The sequence below is a fragment of the Typha angustifolia genome, chromosome 6, assembly GCF_048772165.1.
Source record: "Typha angustifolia cultivar Huaian chromosome 6, ASM4877216v1, whole genome shotgun sequence".
In the NCBI taxonomy this organism is placed as follows: Eukaryota; Viridiplantae; Streptophyta; class Magnoliopsida; order Poales; family Typhaceae; genus Typha; species Typha angustifolia.
The window spans coordinates 3,070,795-3,084,231 of NC_133244.1; the positions used below are offsets into that span (position 1 = coordinate 3,070,795).

The 13,437-nt window shown below is 40.3% G+C and overlaps 1 protein-coding gene across 3 annotated transcripts; it reads right to left on the bottom strand.

Moving 5' to 3' along the window:
- Positions 1 to 1,471: 1,471 nt before the first annotated feature.
- On the bottom strand, positions 1,472 to 3,770 carry LOC140761482 (probable RNA-binding protein ARP1). 3 transcript variants are annotated; one of them, XM_073098833.1, is made up of 7 exons: positions 3,680 to 3,770; positions 3,055 to 3,242; positions 2,843 to 2,978; positions 2,633 to 2,765; positions 2,510 to 2,549; positions 2,182 to 2,425; positions 1,472 to 2,071 (listed from the first exon to the last, which is right to left on the bottom strand). In XM_073098833.1, exons 2-7 carry the CDS (start codon positions 3,220 to 3,222, stop codon positions 1,989 to 1,991), a joined length of 804 nt encoding a protein of 267 aa, XP_072954934.1. In that variant the 5' UTR covers positions 3,223 to 3,242; positions 3,680 to 3,770; the 3' UTR covers positions 1,472 to 1,988. The 3 variants fall into 3 exon arrangements, with proteins under 3 accessions (XP_072954934.1, XP_072954931.1, XP_072954933.1); XM_073098830.1 differs by lacking the exon at positions 3,680 to 3,770 and having other exon boundaries at positions 3,055 to 3,470; XM_073098832.1 differs by lacking the exon at positions 3,680 to 3,770 and having other exon boundaries at positions 2,633 to 2,756; positions 3,055 to 3,468.
- Between the last annotated feature and the right edge of the window lie 9,667 nt (positions 3,771 to 13,437).

The following is a 13,437-nucleotide window of genomic DNA, read 5'->3' on the forward strand; positions in this document are numbered from 1 at the left end:
TGGTTAGTGGAATGAAAGTTGATCGGCAAGGATGTGGTGGTGGTCAAGCAAGGTAGGGCGGGATGGTGGAAATGGGGGCGAAATAGGTGTAATTGCCGAATAACTGAGAAAGGTATAGATAAGGCAGGTGGGCCATCTCTCAAGGTTGAAGGTGCTGGCCAGACAAGAAGGTAAGCAGCAGTGGTCGACCTAGATGATGGCTAGGGTTTCCATGGCTTAGAGATAGTCGAATAAGGAGAAAGAAAATGATCTTGCAAATTAATTCAATAATCTAAGATAGTTTGATTAGGGATGCACCACATAATTTATAGTGTCCCTAATCGACCAGGTCCGTTCTAGCTTGATTAGCTTAGGTCCAACTAACTTAACCAGACACTAGTGCAGTAATTAAAATTATTAGGTGCGCACCGTAGGAGATTTGATGGCTACTTAATTAACTCACTAGCTATCCAAACACCGTTGGCTGGGCATTTGACCATGTGAGCTCAACGCCAAAAGTTTATTAAAAATAGTAAATAACTAATACTACGAAAAATAAGTTCGACCCAGCGAACCCAATCTCTTCCATGAGGTGACCTGAGTAGGCCCAGTATATCATACTTCAACTGATATCAGAGCTCAAGTACACCCTAATCCAATTCACATCACTTACAAGCTTGTCTTCCATGCTATATAAGCAATACAACTACACTACCAATTTGAAGACTATACAACTTCACCAGCTTAAGCTGATGAGTTATTTATTTTTTTAACATTTTTTGTGCATTGGTGTATACTATTAAGTAAATATTTTCGTTATTATTTTTTATGTTTACCCCAGTGTAAACCGACTTTTTCTTTTTCACGACGGTGAGAGAGGACATTAATAAGATAATAAAAAATATATAAATTATTTTAGGGTATATTTATAATATGATTTGAATATAAATTTAGACTAAATTACTTTTTTATCTCTCTTTGGTAATGAATTTGGTTAAAAGATAAAATGATATTTGATTACTAAAAATGGTTGGGAATTCTAACCAGTTCACGGACTAATTCTGGCCTCGGACGAGTGCGACGTTATTACAGTTGCTTCGGAATCGTGTTCCTGTGACTGCTTCGCACTACCATCTTTAGGAAAGAACAATTCCCAGTCAAACCAATGGTCAATGTCACGTCACCCAACCCACGTTCTTTCACATGCCTCCTTTCTTATTAGGTGCATACTGAAACAGTACGAATACCCAAAGAATTGGCTTGCTTCCTTTTGCAAGCACACAAGAACTACCCTTTGTTGGAGCTCTCATTGCACCAGCTAAAGTTACTCTTTGGATTCCTCTATCATTGACAACCTTTCCTCTTGTACATCACACAACACACGCTAAAGGCATTCCTTCCTTTTGGTTCCACCTCACAAGTTTTTCCCATCACCAGAAGACCACAAAACAATCAAGAAAGAGAGAATCCCCGCAAGCAAAAAAAAAGGGCTTATTATTGAAGACAGTAAGGAGAGGAGAGCAAGAATCATGAACATGTTTATGAAAGAATCATGAACATGTTTATCTTACTCAAATACATTAGTGTATCAATTACTTAATATCAATAGTATTATGCGGAATTCAGAAGATTATTACAAGTTACCGCGCCATGGATCCAAGTGGCATCTGCTGCTATCTTCAGCTGGATTAGCTTCAAGACTTAAAATTGTCTCTCTGGATCATAACAGATTTCCGCTTAAGGCTGGTTTAGATAGTTCAACAATTATTCCCGCTACCAAGCAAGTCTAATTGAACAATAAAAAAATGCAACAACCTAGACGATGAAATGAAGGCCATAGAGGTTAAGAAAGCAAGTGACAGATCTCAATCGACCGCTTGTTCCTCTCATGAATCATGAATTGCAATTAGAGGAGAATTAAGAGGTGACTCATTTTTAACTCTTTATATCCATGTTAGTTATCTGATAGGAAAATGCATGAAATAATGTAACCAATGTGAGAATTAGGATCATGGCCTCTGTTCGGAGTTGCTTCTTGGAGAAAGCTGCGAAGAACTGGACGCAACCCCAAATGCAGCAACACCCGGTGCACCTGAGACATCAAATACTTAGTGTTACTGATTTCGGTGCCACCCACTCAAGGATATAGTGCACTTTTAGAAACCTAGGCAGATGATTTTAGTCTCAGAGATGGATCTTGACCTGTGTTTGCTGCTGACATAGAAGCAGGCATGGAGATGATTCCGGAACCAAATTGTTGCTGGGGCAAGTAAGAGTACTGCAGCATTTGAGCATAAGGCAGCCCATATGCACTTTGTGAATGGTGGTTCTGTACGTACTGGGCATAATAGGGGTGGAGGTTCTGCTGAACTCCTGGCCCAGCTGTGTAGTATGCAGAAAATTGGGGATGCTGAGATTCTCCACCACTATATAAACCATAGTAGCTCTGCAAGGATGGATATCTAAATCAGTCATTGTAGTTGAATTACCTATTTTTTTCAACTATTCTTATGCAATTTAGAATGCTAACCATTGGATAGATGTTCTCTTGTGAGTACCCTCCAGAGTACCTGATCATTGATAAGTAACGAAAGAGAAATTAAAAGAGAACTAGAGGACTAAAAATCAAAAGAGAAGTGCAGCATTAGTATACCCATAAACTGAATAAGGATAGGCATATTGAGCAGGATGGGGAAAGTAAGAGGAAGTTGCGGCATTTCCATGGTAAGCAGAGGAAGCAATGCTGGAACCAACTGCAGGTCTAAACCGTGCAATACCTGCAAAATCTAAACAGAAAGCATTCACTTTTCCATTCAATTCTCCAAAAATATTTTGTAACTAGACTGATTCCAAGAACATTAACCAAATTGAGGGGTAGGGGGCCGAAAGCGCTGTCCAGAGCCAAACGCTGCCAAGTTACAATTAGTCTTCCTCCCGTCGATCATTGGTTCAGGATCCTGGCATGCCATCGTTGCAGAGTGTGGATCCTTAAAGGTCACCTGATAACACGAGCAAAATTAATGTGAAACAATAAGATACATTTGAGGCATTCGTAAAGCGAAGGGTGGCGCATACAAAGCCATATCCTTTAGAACGGCCAGTGTTCCTATCGGTGATGACGACGGCCTCCAAGATCTCGCCAAACTGCTGAAAGAAGCCTCGTAAGCTGTCCTGCTGCGTCTCCCAGGCGAGACCGCCGACAAAGATCTTGGTGAAGGTGGTGTCGACATTGCCGCTGCCCATAGGTAATTGGCGAGGGTATCCTGCCATCCGTAGAATAGCAGTGGAGAGAAACAAGGATTAAGTAGACAAGAAAAAGGGAATAGTCCACGATGTATGTATATATATTGCTTGCTTCCTTTCTCTGCGTTTAGGGAGGGGAGGAGAAGAGATGGAGCCCACGACAAGGAGTAGGACAGGTCGACGTCCGAAGGAAGAGCTGTCCGGGTGCATATAATAATGGGGAAGTTTGTGGGGGAGAGGGAGGGTTTGATGCGTGCCTCGCTGGATGTGAACTTTACATTAAGATGTTACGTGAAGGCACATAGAGTTGGGGGGGGACGGGGTGGTGGGAGTGAGTTGGCCATAGGATGTGGTGGAAGGAAGGAAGCATGCCCCTTGTTGACTAATTCTCTTGATTTGCTCTGTCTGTGCCATGATTAAACTACACGGGTGGGGTTATTTGGTTGCAGCTACTGACCTTGGTCCTGCGGTGGCCTAAAACCTCTGCAGCCTTGTGCAAATGGAAAGTGATGGTCGGTTATTCATGCATTGTAGCAGCAGAGACTGAGGATTCTGGACATAGACCATCATCCCAATCCTTCTCCTTCTTTCTTTTTTCTTAATCTCTATATCTACTCATAATTTTCTGAATACTACTATTGTTAACAATAGTCTCGAAGGGAAGAGCAGGATGTCTCTCTCGTGCTACAGGTGTAGGGACACAGAGAAGGGAAAACGCAGTGGTTAAAAGCCGTTAGGGGCATCGGATTAGTTCCTACTGTAGAGACTAGGGAGAAATAAATAAAAAAAGATGCAGGAATTGAGTCATTGTCGCTATAACAAAGCCATGGACTTAGGACCGTCCCTTGTTGGTCAAAGACTCAAAGCTCGTCTTCGCTCTTTCCCTGTGGATGTTATTCCTCAGAAAACTTAAATATTTTCCTCTCTCAGGCTGTCAAATCTCTCTCTCGTCATCTTTCGAAAGATCAAACTGCGAGTTGATTCAATAGTCTTAGTCTGTGAGTATCACATCGTTCCTTGGCAATAGCACGCGAGCCCAGTGATTGGAAGAGACTCCAGCTCATTTTATCGTTGCACTCGATCGATTACACTGACCAACATCTGTTAAAGGGACCATAGCTGGAACCCAGCTATGAAACATAGAGAGGTTTAAGGCCTCACGCAATCATGCAAATTAAAGAAGGAATAGTTCAATCATACACATTCATCCAATCAAGCAGTCTCTCATAGATAAAAGACCAAAGGGAATAGCTAAATAAATTAAGACTTAATTACACTTTGTCTCTGCACTATAAAATCTCCTTAGTATTTTGAAATGCTACAATTAAACTTATCTATTAGTCTTCCAGAAATCAAGCATGTGAACACTATATTATTTTTAGAAAGACTAAATTACCCTCATGAAAGCTAAACTTTTTTTTTTAAAATAATTTTGCCCTAATCTCCTTTCTTATGGTTTTCTTCTTTTCCATGTCATTTTCTTCCCAAGTATTTTTCAGTTAAATCTATCCCTTTGAATTTATCAATTGTTATATACAGAAAGAAAGGACTTCATCAAATTAGGCTTTCTTCAACCCAAGAAGTTGTTAAGAGCCGACCACATGGGTTAAGTTGAGTCGATTCAAGTTAGTTTGTTAGTAAGTTTTATCTTATTATTTAAATTTCAAATAAATCGAATATCGGATAATCCACATGTGGATCTGATTTGCTAGAAATTTTTACTCCTATAAATAGGAGTGGACATATGTTGATAATTATCATTGAAGGAATTTGAGTTTAGCCAAATTATTATTTTCGTCCTTATTTTTTTACCGTAGTCATTAGATTATTTTTAGCTTTCTAAGAGTAGATCATAGCCATAGAAACATCCCAATCTTTTAAACCTTAGCCACCTTCCACCACCAGTAGCCACCCTACCTTACAGTCGTCCACCACCACCCTTGGCCATCCGCCATCCTCCAACAACCGCCGCAACGTCGGTTAATTATTATTCTGCTCTACTTTGACCTTGCTCCACTATTTTAACCATAATTTTTAATTCGGATATCTGATTGATTCATTCCAAATCCATTAGAATCCTAACCTCCGATATTACTACCCTTCAAAATCTTAGGATCATCTAACGGACGAATCATTCTAGATCTAGTTCATAACATTGGTATCAGAGCGGACGTTCCTTGGACGATGGTTAACATGCGATCCAAGATGAACGAGGAAGGAGCGACCATGGAGGGTTAGAAACTCATTTTCGTTCTAGTGGGAGTATCTCCGACGTCCCCTCCACCACGAGCAACTATTAATGATAAACCACCGTGTTACAAATCAGCTTGATCCGATTTGTAGCGGTTGAGATTCAGATCTACACGAGATTTGGGATCCATGGAGGTGATGATGGAGTAGAGGCCGAGTACTTGATGGAGGTGGCTCGACAATCGATGATGGTGGTGGTGGTTTGCGGATGTAGATGAAATAGATGATTGAAGGCTATAATTGGCCTACAACTTTAGTAAAAACCGTACGGGAGATAAAGACGGTTAAGATAGGGAGACGAAGGGGGAGAAGTAGGCCTGCTCAATGGGACTAGGGAGATCGGTGGAAGAGGAGATTAAAAGCTAGACGAGATCGTGCCAAAGGAAGAGGTGGCACTGGTTGATAAAAAGGAGGAGGAGAAAGATGTAGAGGCCGACGGCCTAGTTGAGAGAGATGCTAGGGTAAAAGCTATTTAATTTTTAATTCCAAGCATGCCTAAGATACAAGCCATAAGGCCCTATTTATAGAGATTAAATCAAAAAGTCTAAAACAAATTTAACTAAACTAGTCTTCCTTATCTTCTCGGATTAACCCTTCATTTTTCCATAGATAGATTCTAAGTATGGAAAAGTCATCAATACCAAAGTTATAGATCTAGAGATTTGCGATCTTATCCAATTAGTTTGATATTATTTTAATATTTGTAGAATATTCTGTGAATATTTTTTAAAAACTGCATAGAGCTTGATTTAGCTAATTAAATAAAATCCTAAAATATTAAGACTTTGACTAAACTAAAAAGGAAAAATAAATAAGATAACTAGACTTGATCTATCAAGCCCAATGTCTTTCGAGGTTACTAAAGAAACGTCTTTCCATAAATGAGGGAGGTTAGAAGAACATCGATGTCGAGATGGCGCACGGCTAGGGCTTGAAAAAAGGGGAAGGGAGATTACGGTTTGAGAGGATAGAAGGGAGATAGAAATTAATATTCATTCATCATAATGATTTTGGTTATATTCCACACCTTAAGAGGCTAACCAAACAAGCCAAAATGACAATTATTAACCCTAAAAATAGTAGACTCTCGCCGATTACGTTCGAATAGGGTCAATCACGTTTGAACGCACAAAATACATTCTCTATCGATGCGAACGTATGCAAGCATTTGCATATGGACGTTCAAATGTGGCCGAGCGCGTTCGAACGCACAATTTGCGTTCTCTATCGGTGTGAACGTCTGCAGGCATTCGTAAGAGTGTTCGAATGCACCCCCTCCTGCGTTTGAACGCGACTTACATAAACCTCATTTCTTTAGAAATAAACAAGTAATACAATAAGAAAAAAACTCTAATAAGGTGTATCAGCCCACCGCGCTTCCCCTACCTTGTCCTCAAGGTGTAAAGTCGAGGGAAACGCTCCAAGATGTTCGTCTCCAGCTCCCATGTCGCCTTGTCGGATGGTTTGCCAAGCCACTCAACTAGGACTTCCATCTCCAATCTGGTACCATGACGTCGTCGGCGCCTCGCAAGTACACGAACCGGCCCCACAATCATTATCTCCTCGAATGGCTCTAGTAGAATTGATCCAACGACTTAGTGATCTTCAATCCGCTGTCTCCTCCGATGGCCGGGCCAGCTGGCTACGGCAGGTTACAACCTATCTAAAAAAACAAAAAAAAAAATTTAATTTCATGGCACAATGTGGCCGGCCATTTCATGGTCGACCTTGTGCCAAGAAGGCTTAGGCGCTGGTGTGTGTTGAAGGCACCACGCACACCAGCCATTGACCCGACCAAGCTGGCGCAGTGGGCCCCGCCGCCGCCGCAACCACTGCCAGCCCCCCTACCCCCACCACCTCTCTCTCTCTCTTTTATTTCTCTCCCCTCTCTCTCTTTCGACCTCCCTCTCTCAAACTCTCTTTCTCTCTCTCTTTCACTATTACCACCGTCGAACCACCGCTCCCGCCGTCGCCACGGTGGCCAAGGTGAGCATCTTTTCCTCTCTCCTCTCCTCCTTTCTCTTTCTTTCTTTCTCTCTCTCTATCACTCTCACTCTCTCGGGTTCATCGGAATCGAGCCACCGGTGAGAGGCTGGCTGCTGGCTAGCCAGCAGTGGCCGAGCCTCCTCCCCGCCAGCTCGATCCCCTCTCTTTCTCTTCTTCTTCTCTTCTCTTCTTCTTCTTTCTTTCTTTCTTTCTTTCTTTCTTCTTCTTTCTTCTTCTTTCTTCTTCCTTGTTCTTCCTTTCTTCTTCTGTTTCTGCAATAGTGTTGGGCTCAGCTAAGCAATGGTGGCATTGCTTTTATTATTTATTTTATTTTATGTTTGTTTATTTATTTAATTAGGTGTTGCTTTCTTGATTAATGCAGATAAATTATTTAGACATTAATTATTTTCACAATAATATATATTCTTCAACATGATGATTATTAATTATAATTAGTATAATTAATGATTAATTAGTTTATAAGCTATTACGCATAAATATAGGTAATACTTATATTTATTTATTTATATTAGATTTATGCACTAAAATTCATAGTATATGTATTTTAAGTAATTTTAACAATTTATTGTATACTATTGTGTGTAGAATAAGATACTAGTCTTATTAATTAATTAATTATTTTATTTATTATTTTGCATAATTAAGTAAATACTATATAATTTCTGATTAATCAAGATAGAGTAAGAATTATAAAATTTATTATAAAATAGATCTTGTCTATACTTATATCTTATTTATAATTATTTAGCTTTTACATTATAATTATATATTTATAATATTTTAAATAAAAAGAAACAAACCTTTTTCCTTATGTTATAACTAGTATTTTATGATAATAGTATGTTATAGTATTTGAATCGTACCTATAATGTGGATCAAGTTATGTACAAAATAAAAGAAGTGATTCTAAACCTAATAAATTTTTATATTCTATTTAAACTAATTCTAATTGGATAAAGAACTAACCAATGTGAATTAAACATTTTCAGACTTCGAACCTCCTTATTTGAGACTCTGTAGACCTTGCTAGCGATGAGTTGTCACTCGATTGATTGACGGATGTGAGGGAAACATGGGCGGTTTGCACCTAGAATGCTGGCTAAAAATTCTATGGGTTCAAAAATAGTGGTTCCGAGCACTAGACCATGGCCACATTTGAGACCTTCTTCCAATGTTAAAGAAGGCACTAGACCCCTCCTTCGAACTCTCACACCTGTCCAGGTGGAGGAGCGAAGAGCGAGGTGCTTTTGCTTTTGATGTGATGAGCGTTTCACCCCCGGTTATCGGTGTTCTAAACCGATCAGGAGTGAGATGCTTATCGACGGTCTTGAGGAGGATGTCTAGAGGAGGCCATTGAGGAGAGTGTAGAGGAAGATATCCAAGTTGAAATATCGATGCATGCATATTCCGGTACTTCCGCGTCGAGGACGTTGCAGGTAGATGGACTCGTTAGAAAGTATTGTGTGCACATCCTCATCGATTTGGGAGTACACACAACTTTCTAGATGAGAGGTTAGTGAGGAGGTTAGGTTTGGATGCTAAGCCAACCACGGGATTTGACGTTGCTATTGGAGACGGCACAAAGCTTAGGGCGGAGAGCTTGTGTCACTGGGTCAGTATACACCCTACAAAGACACGACATCATTGTGGACTTGTATCCATTGGCACTGCGAGGAGCGGACATCGTCCTTGATACTCAATGGTTACAGAGTTTGGACCCATTACATATAATTTTCGGAGCATGTGGATGAAATATAAATAAGGAAATAAAGATGTGCGGCTTGATAGTGTTCGCTCTTTGTCAATTCCTGCGATGCAGCCTATGGTGGGGCTGTCTTGTGCATATGATTTGGCCTATCTTCTTTAGTTAGGACCAGCAGAAGATGAGCCTCAAATGAGTTCACCATTGAATTGTCTAATTTATTAGATAACTCTTCTAGACTGTTTGAGGAGCCACAGGAGTTGCCACCGAGGAGAGCGGTAGACCATCGCATAGAGATTGTACCCGGGGCTGCATTAGTGAACGTGAGGCCATATCGATATCCACATGTGCAAAAGGAAGTTATCTCAAAATGGTAACCGAGATGTTAGAGCAAGGCCTCATTTAACCAAGTCATAGCTCATACTCATCCCCTGTTCTATTGGTGCGAAAAAAGGACGGGACGTGGGGTTTTTGTATCGACTATTAGGCACTAAACGCTATTACCGTCAAGAACCGGTGTCCCATTCCGATTATCGAGGAGTTGCTGGATGAGCTTGCAGAGGCGACTATATTTAGTAAGCCTGACTTGAGGGCTAGGTATCATCAAATTAGAGTTCACTCGGTGGATGTGCACAAAACTGCATTTCGAACTCCGGACGGACATTATGAGTTCTAGGTGATACCTTTTGGTCTCACCAATGCTCTAACTGCCTTTAAGGCCTCATGAATGATATATTTTAGCCTCTATTGTGAAGGTATGTCTTGGTATTTTTTTATAACATTTTGGTGTATAGCAGGAATGAATTGGAGTATTGGCGGCATTTGGAGAATGTGCTAAAATTGTTGAAGCAAAACCAATTGAAGATCAAGAAGTCCAAGTGCCTATGGGGAATACCAAAGGTGGAGTATTTAGGCCACATCATTTCAGTGGATGGTGTAGCGGCGGATCCTCAAAAGGATGAATACATAACCGCTTGGCCTATTCCTACTACTACCACCGGATTTAGAGGATTTTTGGGGCTGACCAGATGTTATCACCGATTCATCGCTTGATATGGCAAGATCGCTGCTCCTCTCACTTTTTTATTGAAAAATGACTCTTTTAGATGGACAGATGAAGCCACTATAGCCTTTGAAAAACTAAAAACAGTAATGACGACGGCACCCATTTTAGCGCTACCGGACTTCACCAAAGAATTCATTGTGGAATGTGATACGTTGGGTGTTAGCATAAGATCTGTACTAATGCAAGGAGGATGTCCCATTGCCTATCTTAGCAAGACTTTATCATAAAAATCTCAGCAATTATCGACTTATGAGAGCGAGATGTTGGCAATTCTAGATACGGTGACAAAGTGGAGGCCTTATTTGATCGGTAGACGATTCATTATCCGAAACGATCAAAGGAGCCTTCCATACTTTATGAGACAGCGTATACACACTCTAGTACAGCAGAGATGGGTCACAAAATTGCTGGGATATGATTATGAAATCCAATACATGAAGGGAACAAAAAATAGAGCGGCGGATGTACTATCGCGCCAACTCAATACCGTCGAACTTGCAGCCTATTCTTCTTCTACCTTTCCCTTTCTTGATGAGCTGAGGTAAGCATGTACATTTGACCCATATATTTTGAGATTGTTGTAGGAGATGATGGATGATCCGAAGCGCCATCCAGAGTTGGAGAACCGAGGCCGTTTACTGCTGGACCGTAGATGCATTTGGGTACCCATAAATGATGGATTGCGGCAAAAATTATTGGAGCACTTCCACCAAACTCCAGAGGCTGGTCATGAGAGTGTCTTGAGGACTTATAGGAGGATATCTCAGAGTTGCACGTGGCTAGGATTGAGGCGAGATGTGAGGAGTTTTGTCTGTGCTTGCTAAGTCTGTCAAAGGGCTAAGGCAACCACCTTGAAACCGGCTAGATTACTTCAGCCTTTACCTATACCGGACCGTGTTTGGGAAGACATTTCTATGGATTTCATAGAGGGTCTTCCGTTGGTAAGTGGTTATTTCGTTATCTTTATGGTGGTTTACAGATTGAGCATCTATGCGTATATTTTGGCATTGTCACATCCGTTTGCAGCCAAGTCGGTAGCTGAAATTTTTGTTAGAGATGTTGCTCGGTTACATGGCATACCATGCACGATTATCTCGTATCGTGATTGTGTATTTATGAGCGACTTTTGGACTGAATTTTTCAGATTGCAAAGGACTCGATTGAACTTCAGTTCGGCCTACAATCCATAGACGAACGGTCAAACCAAGGTGGTTAATCAAGGCATTGAGTAGTATTTGAGGTGCTTTATTGGAGAGATGCCGAGACGATGGTTGGAGTTCTTACCGTAGGCGGAGTAGTCTTACAACACCGCCTACCATAGCAGTATTTGTAATGCCCCTGCCCGGCACGGGCACGTGCACGCCCAAGCGTCCACACGGCACGCGGTCGCACACACGACAGGTCGGGCGGGGCCCGTCACATACATATACTTTCCTGTGCACATACAATCATGACATCATCAAATACTACATGCTAACATATCCATGCTCACATAATCCAACACTAAATAAAACATACTATCAACCAAATAAACCTGTTAACATGTGAATATCTAAGTTCACAATAATATACACTAGACCACTAATTAATCTGGTAGGACCCATACAGGCCACAACAAACCATCAAGGTACAACTAAACAACTGATACAAGAGTACACTATAGTATGACCTGTATTATACCAATTATTGTCTATACAATGAAATACAAATATAAAATAATGGTACAACTCAATATCTAATTAAACTATCTTCTATACCATATCGTGTCTATAGCTCACCTCATCTTTCTAAAATATCTCCTCGGAATATCTCGAGTTGGTATCACGTACCATATTATCTGTGGGGGTTAGAAAAGAAAATAAGGAGAGTCATGAGTAAAAGGCTCAGTGAATAGACCTTGCCCCGAATTAGTGATACCAAACAGAGAGTAAATCATGTACTAGATAATATGAATTAGAAAGCAGCATGATGCCATGTATGAACATGTATATATGTATCCTCAATGGCATATATATGAATGAAATCAATTACCATGAATAAACATATTATATTTTTCAACCAAAAATATGTCACATGATGAAATTACCATATGACAACATATCATGTATAACAATTATGATCCAATAATACTAGTCACATCAATGATCATGTATGATGCATGCCAACAACTAGATAATCGTATATGTTAGAGCCAGAAATAATCCACATATCTCTCACTGTCACAATCATCCGTCTTAACTCTGAATATCATCCACCATGCTGGACTACGATACCCGGCCCCAAACTCGATACACATCATGTCACCAGCTTAGAACATACCCTGTCATATGCTAAGAGTATCTCTGTAGATAAATCATACCCTACCATACACTAAGGGTATCTCAAAAGGATGTAATCATATCCTGCCATATGCTAAGGGTATCTCTGTAGATAAATCATACCCTACCATACGCTAAGGGTATATTAATAATAGTTGTACCCTGTTATACACTAAGAATACAACCATCAGCTATCACCATACTCTGCCATACGCTAAGAGTATGTCCAGTACCAGTCCGGACCAGATACCGTTCCAGCCACCACATCACATCACATCACATACACATGTATTTTTATGATTTCCTATACATGATAGATCATATGCATATTCAGTACTATAACAGATCATGCAACTCAGGAATTTAGGTGGTGAAGAAGCTAAGAGAAAAATGATGCAATGCCTACTCCAACCATGTATCTAACACATGCATACTCCTGTTAGTCTATCACATGCATATTCATAATAGAGATCATCTCGTCAAAAAACCATAACAGTATAATGATCTTCAATCATCTGTATATATCACAAATGTACTCATATCCCAGATCAGCCTAATCAAATGCATGATAAAATATGCTTGACTGAAATCATCTCTATATAAAATCATATAATCATGCTGGAGGCCAAAATATGCATGTACATAATATATAATATATCATAATTTGAGAAAGGCGTCTAGGGGATAAGACTACTCACCGTCTGATCAGAAGACACAATCCACGCATCTCTCACGTCCGTCAGTTAACCGAGTGACACTCATCGCTAGCAAAGTCCAGGGGGTCTCAAATAAGGGGTTCGGGGTCTGAAAATATTTAAGTTGCATGAAGTTAGTTGTTCATCTAATTAAAATCTATTCATGTAATATATGAT

Excerpts from the sequence above, each read along its gene's own strand:
- LOC140761482 (XM_073098830.1), bottom strand. The coding sequence starts at position 3,249 with ATGGCAGGATACCCTCGCCAATTACCTATGGGCAGCGGCAATGTCGAC. Across the intron at positions 2,550-2,632 it reads TATCCTTATTCAGTTTATGG|GTACTCTGGAGGGTACTCAC; the intron begins GTATACTAATGC and ends ATCAATGATCAG. Across the intron at positions 2,426-2,509 it reads AAGAGAACATCTATCCAATG|AGCTACTATGGTTTATATAG; the intron begins GTTAGCATTCTA and ends CCATCCTTGCAG.